The 13,038-nt window shown below is 50.5% G+C and overlaps 1 protein-coding gene across 6 annotated transcripts in view; it reads left to right on the forward strand.

Annotated features, from left to right (window-relative positions):
* Positions 1-13,038, forward strand: part of LHPP (phospholysine phosphohistidine inorganic pyrophosphate phosphatase) — a 90,745-nt gene that overhangs the window by 39,729 nt on the left and 37,978 nt on the right. The window contains exon 7 of one of the 6 annotated variants that reach the window (XM_056351879.1): positions 10,392-10,838. The exons of the other annotated variants lie outside the window; for them this stretch is intronic. Coding sequence (XP_056207854.1) covers positions 10,392-10,419 — 28 coding nt within the window. The 3' untranslated portion in view covers positions 10,420-10,838. Of the gene's footprint in view, positions 1-10,391; positions 10,839-13,038 lie in introns of those variants that run through there. 6 annotated transcript variants of the gene reach the window in all.

A 13,038-nucleotide genomic window follows, 5' to 3' on the forward strand; every position in this document is an offset into this window, starting at 1 on the left:
TACTAGTCATGGTTGTGGGTTGAGTCTGCATGATTTAGACTTGCAAGTGCGTGGCTACTGCTCATGGTGGCCATGGAAGCACCCAAGATGGCCAGGTACTGAATGACCTCCCTTGGTTTCAGGTCTCTGACATTTGGAAGCAGCTTTGCCCAGGCTGACCTTCAGGGATTTGATCCAACTCTGTACTCAAGTAGCATGGATGGCCTTGCTGTTGTTGTTGTAAATCCAAATCACTTGAACCCAGTTCTTCGTGCTTCTGTGCTAAGGGTGTTTGTCTCCTTTCAAATTGATAGTGTGCAAAAAATGCAGCAGGCAATTTTCCTCTGAAACTTAATGTCTTTTTTCCTCTGGATGCTGCCAGGTGACTCCTGTGCTCTTCTAATGAGGACACCTTTACCTCGGTGTTGATGAGTGCATGCTGGAATTTGTAGCTCTTTCCAGACGGTGAGAGCTAAGTGTGATGTTTAGACGGGGCGTCTCCATTATCTGTTTTCCTTCTGCTTTTTAAATTCTCATTATGTATTTATAATGCTGTTATAGCAAAGATGCCTAAAGCACAACCGTGGGCAATGTTTGGTCTCTGAGTCCCAAATGAAGCTGAAAAAACGTGTAAACACTATGTCAAGGGCTGATTTCATGCGTACTGCTGGGCATTTTGGACCAACAATGATAATGAAAAGAGAGGAGGAGTTTTGCCATATCGGTGTCTAATCTGATATGAAACAGATTGGTTTGGTTAGAGACTTTGGAAAGTGTTCAGGTGTGCCAGCCCTTCTTGGGGTTTCCGTGCTTTTAGGGCATCACAGCAGTGAAACTTTTCCTGCTGACAAGCCAGTTTATAGACACCTGCCGCAGCATCAGGCGCAGATGAGCTGCTTTTCACTTCATCAGCCTTTGCGTAGGATTTGTCTGACTAAGCATGAGGATATTCCTGGTTGTCTGCTGGGAAATGGCCAGGCTGAGGTTGCAAAGGTGTTTCATTGGCATCGACCGAGCCCCTGGAAGGCAGATGGCAGCTCAGGCCGGGTCAGGAATGGGGTTCCCTTCCCACGCTAGGGTTGAATATATGGACCGGAGAGGGGCTTGGACAGTCGTTCTGTGTTTTAGCCATTTTTTACATGAGAGCTTGAAGCCTCTCTGAAAGACAAATCTCTGCTTGCAGCTAGGCCGTGAAACTTCTTAGCTTTTGATCCCTGATGCTTTTTGTTAAGTACAGCCTAACTGGAGTAACCGTGTGAAAGGCAGGGACCTAAACCTGAACAGCTGGAATAAATCCTGTGTATGCCAGCGGTGAATGCCAGTCCCACTGCAGGTCAGCTGCTCCACTACAGACCCATCATTTCACAGGGCATTAATGGAGCTGACATAAATGAAAGCAAGGTACACACTGGAAGAACTGGCTTTTATTTTTGCAGATGAAGCTGTTTATTTTTCCTTGCTGGTTGAGATGTTCTAGCAAACACTCGCCTTCCTTGTCATCTTTAAACTATGTAGAGAGGTGGGGAGTTGGCTTCTACCAAAGCAAATGGGCTTTTGCTTTGAAAAGTCCCTTCCTGCAGTTTTTGGCATGACTGATCACCCTGCTCTCCACAGCCCCTGAGCTTCATGATACAGTAGTTTTGTACAAAACTGTATTTTTATGCATATATGCTTTTAAAGCTGCATCTCTTTGAAAACACGTCCCTAGATAGCCACCCTGTAGTTTGACGTGCAGAATTGGAGGTGGGTGCAGAGGACTTTCAGGACAAGAAGAAATGGCCTCAAGTTGCACCAGGGGAGGTTTAGTTTGGATATTAGGAAAAATATCTTCACCAAAAGGGTGGTCAAGCCCTGGCACAGGCTGCCCAGGGGGGTGGTGGGGTCAGCAGCCCTGGAGGTGTTTAAAAGATGCACAGAGGCGGTGCTTACAGAAATGGTTCAGCGGCAGACTTGGCAGTGCTGGGTTAACGGTTACACCTGATGATCTTAAAAGGTCTTTTCCAACTAAGTGATTCCATGATTCTGTGACTTACTTGGGAAGAGGGAGTGGGTTTGAGGGCTGTGAGATGGCGGCTAGAGGCACTGGTGGACACACAGCGATGACCAGTGCTGCTGCATGTAGCACAAGTTACCAAATAATATTCAGATAACCATCTTTTAAAATGCAGGATCTTTACGGCATGAATTCGACCATATCGTGCGTTCGCTCTGAGCAGCAGTCCTTAATGAAATGCTCACATCCCCTTCCCCACACCAAATCCTCATCTCTCCATTGCACAGAGCAGACATGGCCTCATATGTAGGGCAGCTTACAGAGCAACTTTTCCCCCTTGACAATCGTTGGTTTCCATGTGGGTTTTTCTACTCTTGTCTTCCTGGCAGCTAAATACAAACATTAACGCATTTATTTCTGGAGCAGAGCTTTTGAGATCCTGCCTTAACTGTGGGCAGATGGACAAGAGGCACAGAGGTTAAAACTAACGCTGGCCACAGGGTCAGTCACTCACAATGCTTCGCTTGAAAGTTCTGGAGCATTACGTGTAAACATATGTTGGAAACACCGCCCGCGGCTGCGGCGGGGGCATCTGTGTGGGCTCAGCCCTGCTGCAGATGGGCTCCCAGCTGGCCCCGGGCAGCACTCGGGAAATCACAGTGCCCTGCGAACAGCCTGGCACCACGGGGGAATGGCATGGCTGGGCAGAGGGAGAATCCGTTCCTCCGCAGGGCGGCGTTGACCTTTTTCATCTCAAAAGCGTCTCTGTCTCCCTTCGTCAGGCGTCGGAGGTGCCGGTCTCCCTTGGGCTGGCTCACACAGGCTCTGCTGAGGTTGCTCTTCCCTCTGTCCTGGCTCTCATTAGTGGAGCGAAAGGACAGGTTTTGGCTGAGGACTCGGAGGCCAACTCCTGTTTCTACAAAGCGGGTACAAAGACCTCAGTTGAAAGGGGAAAAAAAACCTGTCTGCATTTAAATCAGCCTAATTAAGGTGGCTTTTTCCAGGAGCTGACAGGCACGCTGCATTGCCTGCCCAAAGTGATTTGTGCAATTACCGTCTTTTGTGTTTGTCTGGTGGGGTTTTTTTGTACCGCGCTCATTTACGGGACATTGCTCAGGGAAGACCACTTATGTGCAATACGTTATTTTAAGTTTAGAAATAGAGGGCTGGATTCTCACCCGCTATAAGGAGTGGAGTAAATCGGCAGAGCTCTGCTGATTTACACCTGCTGATGCTCTGGCCCACTGGATGCCTGGAAATAACTTAGCAAGTGTAAGAGAAAAAAAATGATTTCTCCATCCATCTGGAACACATTGCATACATCAGGGGAAGGAGAGGCATTTGTGAGAGCGTATGCTTCATTTATCAGTGTACGAGCTATTGAAAAGACTGGCTGTAGCTGGGATAATTATAACCCAGATTAGTCTTCTTGGAATGGAAAAGTAATGACAATCCTAATTTTACCAAATCCACTGAAATTTACTGTCTATTTATTTAACACCCCGAACCCTTTCCTGCGGCAGAGGATCGACTGGATTTATGCGGTTTAGTAATCTAAATACTTGGGAGTTCATCCGCGCAGCCCCTGGGCTGCTCTGGCTATTTTCACTGTCACTGCTCAGAGGCCGTGGGAACTGGGAATGCAGATGGGAGCGCAGGGAGGCACAGGCCGAAAATCAGCCAGAATCCGTCAAAACGCTATTCTTCCACTTGCTTTGCAGGCAAGAAGTACCTGACCTTCGTAGGCAGCTTTAGCTGTCGGTGCCGTGGGGAAGGGGACAAAGCTCGTTCTGTGCCCTCTTCAGGAGCCGCCTATTTTTTCTCTTTCCAGCATATCTGCAGGTTTTTTTCCTGCGTGTAAGGAGAGGCGTTATGTATTTAGAAATTCCCCGTGCAGGGAAGGTCATAGCAGCAAGCGCATGTGTGAACAGGAGAGCCGACGGCTGTTTCCCTCTGACAAGCCACGGATAGCACCTGTCCATCCTAGCACCTTATAGAAATTGAAAACCTCTGTTAGAAGCAGGGATAGCAGCACAGCAAGGACAATCCCTTTGGGACAATACAGGCTTTGCTGAAAAAGAGAGGTTGTGCAGAATCTGTGAAAATGAAGGCAGGCGAAGGAGCAGAGCTATGGGCCTGGAAGCCCTTTTGTTACCATCATTTAATATTAGAGGAAAACGCCTGGACTGGAGTTTAATAATTGTTGCTGGTCTTTTTTGTAGCAAGTTCATAATCGCTAGGCCTGTCTGCAGTTGTGGGTTTGTGAGCTGTGCTGCATTTTGGCTGAATATTTATTCTTTTCTTACCATGAAAGAAAGCACCTTGTCCAGGCCAGCGTGCCTCGCAGGAGTTGAAACGCATAGCCTTGATTTCCCGTTCAACTCTAAAGCGCCGTGGGATTTTAGGGTTGTTGTAAGCACACACAAAACCCCAAACAACAAATCCTGAAAGATTAAAATAATGGTCCAAAGAAGACAGAAGGAAAATTTGCTTTGACTCCTTCTGAGGCAGGGTTTCAGTCCAAGGGGCTCGGTAGCACTGTAAACCTTTGTTTCAAGACACAAGCCAAATTCTTGCTAATAAAATTCAAAAGGCAATTTTCCTTCAGGGCACAAATTCTAATATAAAATCTCCTACATTTTCCTAAACCGCTGTCAGAAACTGGCCACTGTTGAAAGTGGAATACACAATTAGATCGGGCTGCCTGTCTGAACTGGCGTGGCAGCTCGGTACTACGCCTTCTTATACGAACGGGCAGGAGGCTGCATTGTCACTGTCCTGCTGCACTGTCACCGGGAAGGGCCCAGGCTCTAGACGGGTCACGTAATTGGGGAGGGAGGGGGATGAGGGGTTTGAACGTGTGTTTGGGGGTGTATCAGGCAGCCTCAGTGCCCTGGCTGTCAAAGCAGTATCTTTACAGTCCCGTGCTCCCAGTTCCCATGCTGCCATCCCTGCCTGCCCCTCACCTTGGTGGCCGAGTCACATTTTTGTATGCATCCAAGTCCCGAAGCGTTCGGGTAAGCTATCGAATGGTGTGGGATTGGTGCTTGGTGAGGGAACATCAGTGCTTTTTAGCCTGGGAGCTGTGAAGCGGTTGGCCTGAGCAAAACAAAGGAAGACGTCTTTGCATGTGCTTGGGAAAACAGTGGGACAGCAGCACAAAATGTACCCCCCCACACCTGCCCAGGGCAGAGCCAGTACCCTTAGTGCCAGCTCTGCTCCACATTCAACCCTTCTGTAGGCAGGTCATTGAACGTGAGAGCCGACAGCCACTCGTGAGTGTTAGGAAGTCAGAGCAGCTTCCTGAGGTCTTTGTATCTCACCGGTTTCCTGCTGAAGCCTCAGCAAAAATTATACACGTTGGGTGTCTGGCAGCAGGAGGCAGGTTTAGGAGTGCACTGCAGCTGGCTCGTGCTGCCCGCTGTGCAGCAGCTCCGGCGCGGCTGTGGATGAGGGGAGGGAGCATGCCGTTTGTACGTGGCAGGCTCGTCAGGCTGGAGAGCCATGTGCAGGTCTGGTTCCTCTCCGGCTGAAGCCGTCACTTTCCCATCACTCCTGAAGAGCTGCAAAAGGTCTTGCAGCTCCCACATGTATTGCTTTCTTCCTGGTTTTTTTATTGCTTTTAAAACATTGCACACCCCAGTCACAAGGGGCAGAGGCATTCTTGAGATCCTGACCTGGGATCCCTTTCAGCTACAAAAAACGCTGTGGCAATATTCGTGCTGTGTCTCAGGAGAGTGTTTTCATGTCGCGTAAACACAAAGTTTCTCAGAATTTGCTCGAAGAGGCTCTTGGAAAGGTTTGGGAAGTGTGTTACAGGAGATGGTAAATAGGATAGTTGCAGAGCGGGGGATGAAGTAACCTCCTTGCCTTCCGTCAGTGCCTTGGACCCTCCGTTCCAGCTGCAGCATACATTATTTAGCTCAAAATTGCTTCTTCTGGCACCCTTATCCCACACACTTGTGTACTAGTATGGCCATTCTCAAGGGCTTTGTCCCTGCCAAAGCACAGCCTGTTACCAAAAGAACAAGACAATTAAAAGGAAGCGGTGGAGTTTGCCATGTAAACGCTTCAAACTTACCCACGCTGAATAATAATGCAGAGCATCGTTTCATCCAGACAGATGCTTCCTGGATCGAAAGGAGCGACTGGATCTGATGGGAATGGATAAACAGCTTTGCAGCTCCCAGTTCCTGCAGCTCAGGTCCCCGCTGTCATCCCAGCGACTGTCCCTGCCTGGCCGCGGGCCACTGCACTGTCGTGCAGGGTGACTGCGTTGGGAGGCTCGAGGAGCAGGGTTTGTCAGCAGCCCAGATCCTGGTTGTTGAGGGGTCTGGATGGAGACCTCTGTCCCGGCCCCAGCCTGGTTGCTGCTCCTGCCAGGTTCGGTAGGTGCACACGAGCACATTGCCTCCTGACGCCGGCGTGCTGCTGGCTCTTAGGCAGTGCCCACCATCGTACGCCCTTGTCCTGGGGGCAGAAATCATCTCTGGGTGGCTCTGGGCAAACCAGGGCAGTCACAAACTTGCCCTCAGTCCCCTCTCTCATGCTGACACCGTGCCCACGCGTGTATTTCTTCTGCCCTTTATGGATCATCTGCTGCACAGGTTGAAGTTGCTGAGTGGGACCTACTTGCTGCTGATGGCTGAGCCGTTCCCACACCGTCCCCTTTGGATGGTGTGGGGACATCCTGCAGGCATCCCTTCCCAGGAAAAGCCTGGTTCTTCTGTGCAGGATGCTGTAACCCCGAGTGCCTTGGTGACAGCCTGTGTTGGCCCTCCTGACTTTACCTGAGGAATCAAGCTGTGTTGCAAGCTTGAGGAAAAGGTGTAGGGAGAGGTTTGGGGGAAAAGCAAACCAAACCATTATGTAGGTGGAGAGGAATCTGGGGCTGGAGTGCCAGACCAGCCCAGCTTGTGCTCCAGGGCCCTGCTACATCCCAGCAAAACCCACGAACATGGCCAGGTGGGTTTTATCCAAGAGAGCAGTGCTCAAGGAAAAACGTGCAGAAAAGCTGCGGTGCTCCAGCTCACATGCACCCATGGTTTTTGCATGGAAAAGTCTGCAGTCCTATGAGAGTGGCTGGAGAGAAGCCCCATCTCATAGCCCTCTGCAAGGGCACGGCAAACAGCGGAGAGGTGAAACGACTTAAACACGAGGGTAATTGGCAGCGTCCTTCTACTTCTGCCTGACCTTTTCAGTGCTGACTTGATTACCAGCCGTTCCTCTCCTCCAAGGCAGCCTGGCAGGCGGCGTTGATGGACCAGCCGCTCAACTGGCAGGAGGCGGCAGGGAACGAAAAGCAACCGAGAGCGTTTCTGCCTTGTCTGAGTATTTCTGCATTGGGTGTTGGGGCTGCGGTGTGGTGTTCGGCTGGGGCTGGCTGAGCGCAGACTGCGGCAGTATTCAGCGCTGTCTTGACCGGTTAGCAAACCGACTTGATCCCAGGTGGCCATCATCTGGAAAGTGGCTGGTTGCCAGGTAAATCCAGGAGCTCCTATCTTTATAGGAAACTCCTAGAAGATTGACCAGGCAGTAAAACACCAGTTTTCTATAGCAATTACTCTGTGGGGAATTTGGCCGGATCTCTGTGTTGCAAATGTATAGGACATATGCCTATAGAAATCCTTGAGAGTGTGATAGAATTTAATCAATCCCACTTGTTTGTATGGAGAGTCAGCCCAGATCTCTGTGGCAGATGCCCAGGGAATGCTGGAGGCAGCAAAACCTGTTAAACAAAGATATGTGTTGCCCCATGAGCAGAATACACTGAATTTGCCTTTTTTTTTCGAACTCAGTCACCTCCTCCCCTTACTCCATCTCAGGTCATGGAGTCTTTGCTCATCTTTTCATTTTCCTCATTTTTTTTTTTTCCCTTCTCTGTCTCTTCACCCCAGATTCCTGTCTGTTTTTCTTTCTTTCTTTATCTGTGTGTCTGCCTTGCTTTCTTCTTGTGCTTCGTTATGTGCTGGGAGCAAGAAGAGGCAGTTGCATGCGATGAGGCTGTTCTTCAGCCCTGCTCACTGCGGGTCCCTGCTGAAGCCTGGGACTGGGCAGGAGCGTGGACATGCTGGGGGTCCTGGTGGGCTCCTGCAGCTGCCCCGGGGACTCTGCCCTGTGATGTCCCTTCAGGAGCACGGGGCAGAGAGCTGCTCTCCAGCCTGCAGAGCAACACCCCCCCCAGCAATGGGTTGTCCTTCGTGGAGGTGGGTCCTGGCTTTGGAGTTACTCCGGTCACACAAATCCCAAAGGGGTTCCTAAGGGTCTGTGTTGTTTCAAAGCGTTTTATTTCCAAATAAGTGAGTTTCTCAGGCGTGTTTGTTACTCCCTGTGAAAACTCTTGGTTCTGCTGTATGTCCAAGCTGTGCACAAGCAACAAATAGTGATAACGAACAACCTATTGGCACGGTAATGCGCGGGCCAGCTGCTTGGACTGTGTATTTATTGGACTGGAGATGAAGTCGACATGGAAATATGAAGACCCGCTGTTAGCTTAGGCTTCTCCTCTGCCTTGTTCAGCCTGCCGTCCTTACAAGTAACAGGGAAGTTTTGAGTAATGACAGGAGATTCGAGAAAAGTTTATTTATTCGGTTTATCTGTTCTGAGTTTGCAGTTTGCATACCAACCGCGTGTTGTTTGCCATCACTTTTACTGCTTCCCCTGGGTAGATAGTTCTTTTCCTCTCCTTATTTTATGGATCTTTTGTACAGCAAGAGGAAAGAGGATGTTTCCAAAGGCACAGCACTATGTGACTATAAAACCACAGGAAGACTCGGGGCAGGATATAATACTCCCTAGAGTGGCCAGACTCTTGCAGAGAAGACAGGCCACTGTCTCCAGAAAGCTGCGTGGCTGTCACTGTATTGTCCAGCTCATTTCAGAAGACAGTGTGGGAGAAGTGTCCTTTATACTGAGACTGCTGTGCCTGCTTTCCAAGTCAGTGCTGGCTCCACATCCAGAGCCAGCACATGCCCTGTAGTTGGGGCACTTGGCAGGGATTTCCTATCTGCAAATCATAATTGCTAGGAGAGGAAAAAAAAAAAAAATAGCCCTGGGCCAATCTTGGTCTCATCTGCTGGGATTCCTAAAGGAAATGTACAACCTCCCCCTGAATAACCCCTTCAGGAGATTAAATATGGTGTTTAACACCTTCCTGAAATAGCCAGGACTCAAAAAAGCGTGGCAGTGTTGTTTCTCTGTCTTGCAGTGTTTTCATCCAGCATCCTCCAGTAATGTGGGTACTGCAGACAGTGCCAGGGCTGTTGCAGCGTGGCATCTGACCAGCATGTTGGGGGGAAATGGCGTCAGCATCGGAAACGTTGTAATGTGAAATAAGCAGGTGAATGAGCCTTCTTTTCCTGTAACCAGCCCGTCTGCTGCACTGAAAGGCAGCCGGGTGGGGAGGGAAACTTGGTGCTGTGGAGGGACTTGAAGGTTGGTCCATCCTCTGGGACTCCAGACATACCATCCAAATCTTGTTTCTGTGGTCATTTACAGGCAACAGCCCAACATTGTCTGATTTCGGAGACTAGTGCCTGCGCTGGCTGTTGTGGCTGGGGGCGGAGGAACCCTTCCCGCCCCAAATGGCTGCTCGGTCCCTCCTCTCCCCTCCTAGGAGGGCCATAACCTCCCGTAGGTCAAACCTTACAGCCTCTTCCTTGCCCTCCTTTCCCACGGCAGTGCTCATTCCCTGGGCTCTGCCTTCCTGCTGGTTTTCTGGACATCGGCAGGCTTGCAGGACCAGTACAGCATGTTTCTACAAACCTGGGCTGTGCTGGTGCAAGTCCCGCTGCATCTGTGGATCCCAAAGAGCATCACTTCGGCTGGGCAGCCTTTTCGAGCCTGCATCCCGCTTGCAGCATCCAACTCCCCGTCGGAGCAAACCGTCATGTTGTGGTCTCCAGCAGAGCAGCAGGTCCCAGGTCATGGAGGCACCTTCCCAGTAGATGGCATCAAAGACAGCGAGTTCCTCTGTCCCTGCCTGGGGAAGGCTGTTTCCCCACAGACCCATTCCCCATTTCCCAACATCGCTGGAGCAGACATTCCTTAAAAAAAGCAAGCTCCTTAAAGCAGCTGAGCCTTAAAGAAAGCAAGTTTCCCATTGCTTTTGTTTTGCTTCAGCGTGAAGTGACATGACTCATGTCCTATGTCATGGTGGGGCCCAGCTTTCCAGCTGGCAGTGGGGACTGGTGACGGCTGCTCCCTGCCATGCGCTGGCATCTCATGGCTGAAAAATGCATTGAAAAGGCGTGGATAAAAAATTATTACAGACCTTCAGGTGCGGTTTTTGATGTCTGAATTTAGTTTACTTTTGATACATACATATAATTTTGCTATGCAGTGCCCTGTGTAGTAGGAAGATTAAAGGCATTTAATTAAAGGCATCTCCTTTTTCTTTCTTTCTTTCTAAACCGTGAAGAGACCTGATAACTGTTGAAGGTCATTGATCTACTGGATGTGAAGAAATCCCTCTTCTCAACTCCCACCTGTAGGAATTCCTGTGATCAGCAGGTTTAGCACACCAGGACTCTCCACTATGCCAGAGCTGACACATCACATTTGAAAATCTGATCACCGACACATCACATTTGAAAATCTGATCACTGACTCACCATTACTTCTGTTCTCTTTGGGAGCATTTCCAAAACCGGGTTTCCTGTGTTAGCAGGCGGTCAGGAGGAGCGGGTGGGTACTCGGTGAAGTCTGGGGGGAGGGAACGTATGTGTAGTTTTTATTTTTAAACTTAGACCCCAGTGACTTTTAAATGTAATGAACGTAACGTACCCTGCCCTTGGGAAGTGTATTTAAGCTGCCCCCCAGTGCTTGCATTAGCCAATAGACTTAGCAGGATTTTATGGATCTATTTTCAATTAAAAGGAAAGTGCTGGAATTTCTTCCTGCTGAGTTCGTCTTCTGCTCTATTTGTAAGTTGAAAATAATAAAAAAAAAAATTACTTTCCCTTCTTTTCTAGCCTGTAGATAGCATATATACCTTGAGCCTGACTCTTTGGTCCTCACCTGCTCACAGTACCCTTGCCTTCAGGTGGCAGCAGACAGGATTTGGCCCGTTGTGTGACATCCGAAGGAGGCAGTCCCAGGCCGGCAGCTGGGGTCCCAGCAGCGTGGCAGGCAGTGCTGGCGTCCGTGGGCGCGCAGCTCTTGGGGTGCACCGTGGTACCCTGCAGCTGGAGCTCTCGCTGTAAAAGTCTGTGGAATTGCAGGATGCTTTTGTAACTCGAGGACTTTTATTTAAGAAGCGTTGGGCCGTTGTCCTGCAGAGCACAGAATCACTCCGTTTTTGTGTTATTTCAGTTTTTTCAGGTTATTAACCCCCCCCCCCCCCCCCGGCAGGCAGCAGTGCTGGCAGGCTGCTGCAGAGGGGAGCGCGCAGCCTCCTGCGGGACCTTGTCCAGGACCGATGGCAGAACGGTGCAGAGCTCGGTCTGCAAAGTGGTGCCAAGGATTTGGGGGTTCTGTCCTGGAACTGGAGCCAAACCTCTCGGTATTTTGACAGCTGATTTGAACCTGGATCAAGGTGAAGGCGAAGAAATGCTGTACGAGTTACTGGGTGGGGACAGCAGCTTGGCTAAAGGCAAGCATCGCCTGCAGGGAAGGGTGCAGAGCTTTGCTTGGCTCTCCCAAGACAGATGCAGGGAAAGTGAGGAGAGGTATAGTACGGGGGTTCAGCACCCAGAAAAGGCAGTTGGGCAGGGGGCTTGCCATCTCTGCCAGCACCTCCCGTGCCCCAAGCACAGCCCGTGTGCCCCTGCACCCCGAGTGGGGCTGTGCCCTTCAGCCCGGGGGGGCCAACATCGCGCTCCTGCCGTGCCGTGCTCAGGCGTTAGTGGGTGTGAAGCTGAGGATGCTGTTCCTGTTGCTGAACTCTGGCCCGTTCCTGACTGACGGGGGCATTTGCAGTGAGGGCTGAACCTGAGCTGGGAGCACAGTGGAGAAGGGACTGGGGTGAGTCCTTAGCTTGCAAGGATCCTGGAGACTTCTGCTTTGAGAAGATAGAAGAAGACTCTCAGCAGACTGTCTTCCCTTTTTATTTTGATCAGGCCATGGGTAAAGACCAGGCTTTTGCATAGCTATGAGTGCTGTTGCAGTTTCTCACCCTGGGGAGATAACAAGGGACTCCAGGACAGAAAATCACGTGGCGGTGCTACATATCCTGGAGAGGGTCTGGTGGCCGTGCAGGAGAGCAGTGCTGCACGGCAGCGGCTCGTAGTGCCTCCTGCACCATTCAGGGCTTGGAGAGCATGGTCATGCTGTTCAGGAGAAGCACAAAATGTCATTTTTTGGGTGTGTTTCCTGGGGTGAGTTGCCAAGCCTACGTGCAGGCATGCTGGAGGACAGAGGGTTTGTCTGTCCCAGGCAGTTTTTTGCCAAGATCTGTGCTCACAGCCAGGCCACTGCAAAAATCTTGTCTGACAGAGAGACTTGACACAGAGTTTTGCTGGAGCTCAGTAAAAAAAGCAAATCTGTGTAGGGATAACGCATTTGTTTAATGGATTAGATCTAAAAACAGGATTAAGCCCTCGTGAGGGCTTTGAGATGGCAAACAAAGCTCAGGCAAGCCAGTGGGTGCTGCTGTGGGGCGGTCACATTGCGCTGCTAGAAACGGTCTCGGCACTGGCCGCGTCTTTCAGTGGGTGCTGGTGCTCTGGGGGACCTTTGAGGCTGCAAGGGGCTGTCAAGCTGATGCCCACCAGGGCCAGGACCACCTAGGAGCCTCCATATGCACCCCTGGCCTCTGTCTGGGGTGGGAAGCAAACAGCATCCTCCGGGATGAGCAGCCCAGCAATGCTCCTCTTAAACACCCGTACTGCAGAGGGGTGGGGGAGGGAAGCATTACAAATTTAGCACATGACTTTTAAGGCACAGACTTAGCCCAGGATGTAGGTGGGTGCAAATCCACCAACACCAGCGGCTAAACCCCTTTCACAAGTGCAAAGCTGGACTGTGTTCTCCAAGTGAGATGGCACCGCAGTGCTGCCCAGTGTCACACATTGCTGCAGTGTCCGGGAGGAGTGTCCTTCCCAGGGAAAAATGTTGAAAGGTGCCAG

This window comes from Falco biarmicus, chromosome 9, assembly GCF_023638135.1.
Source record: "Falco biarmicus isolate bFalBia1 chromosome 9, bFalBia1.pri, whole genome shotgun sequence".
NCBI lineage: Eukaryota > Metazoa > Chordata > Aves > Falconiformes > Falconidae > Falco > Falco biarmicus.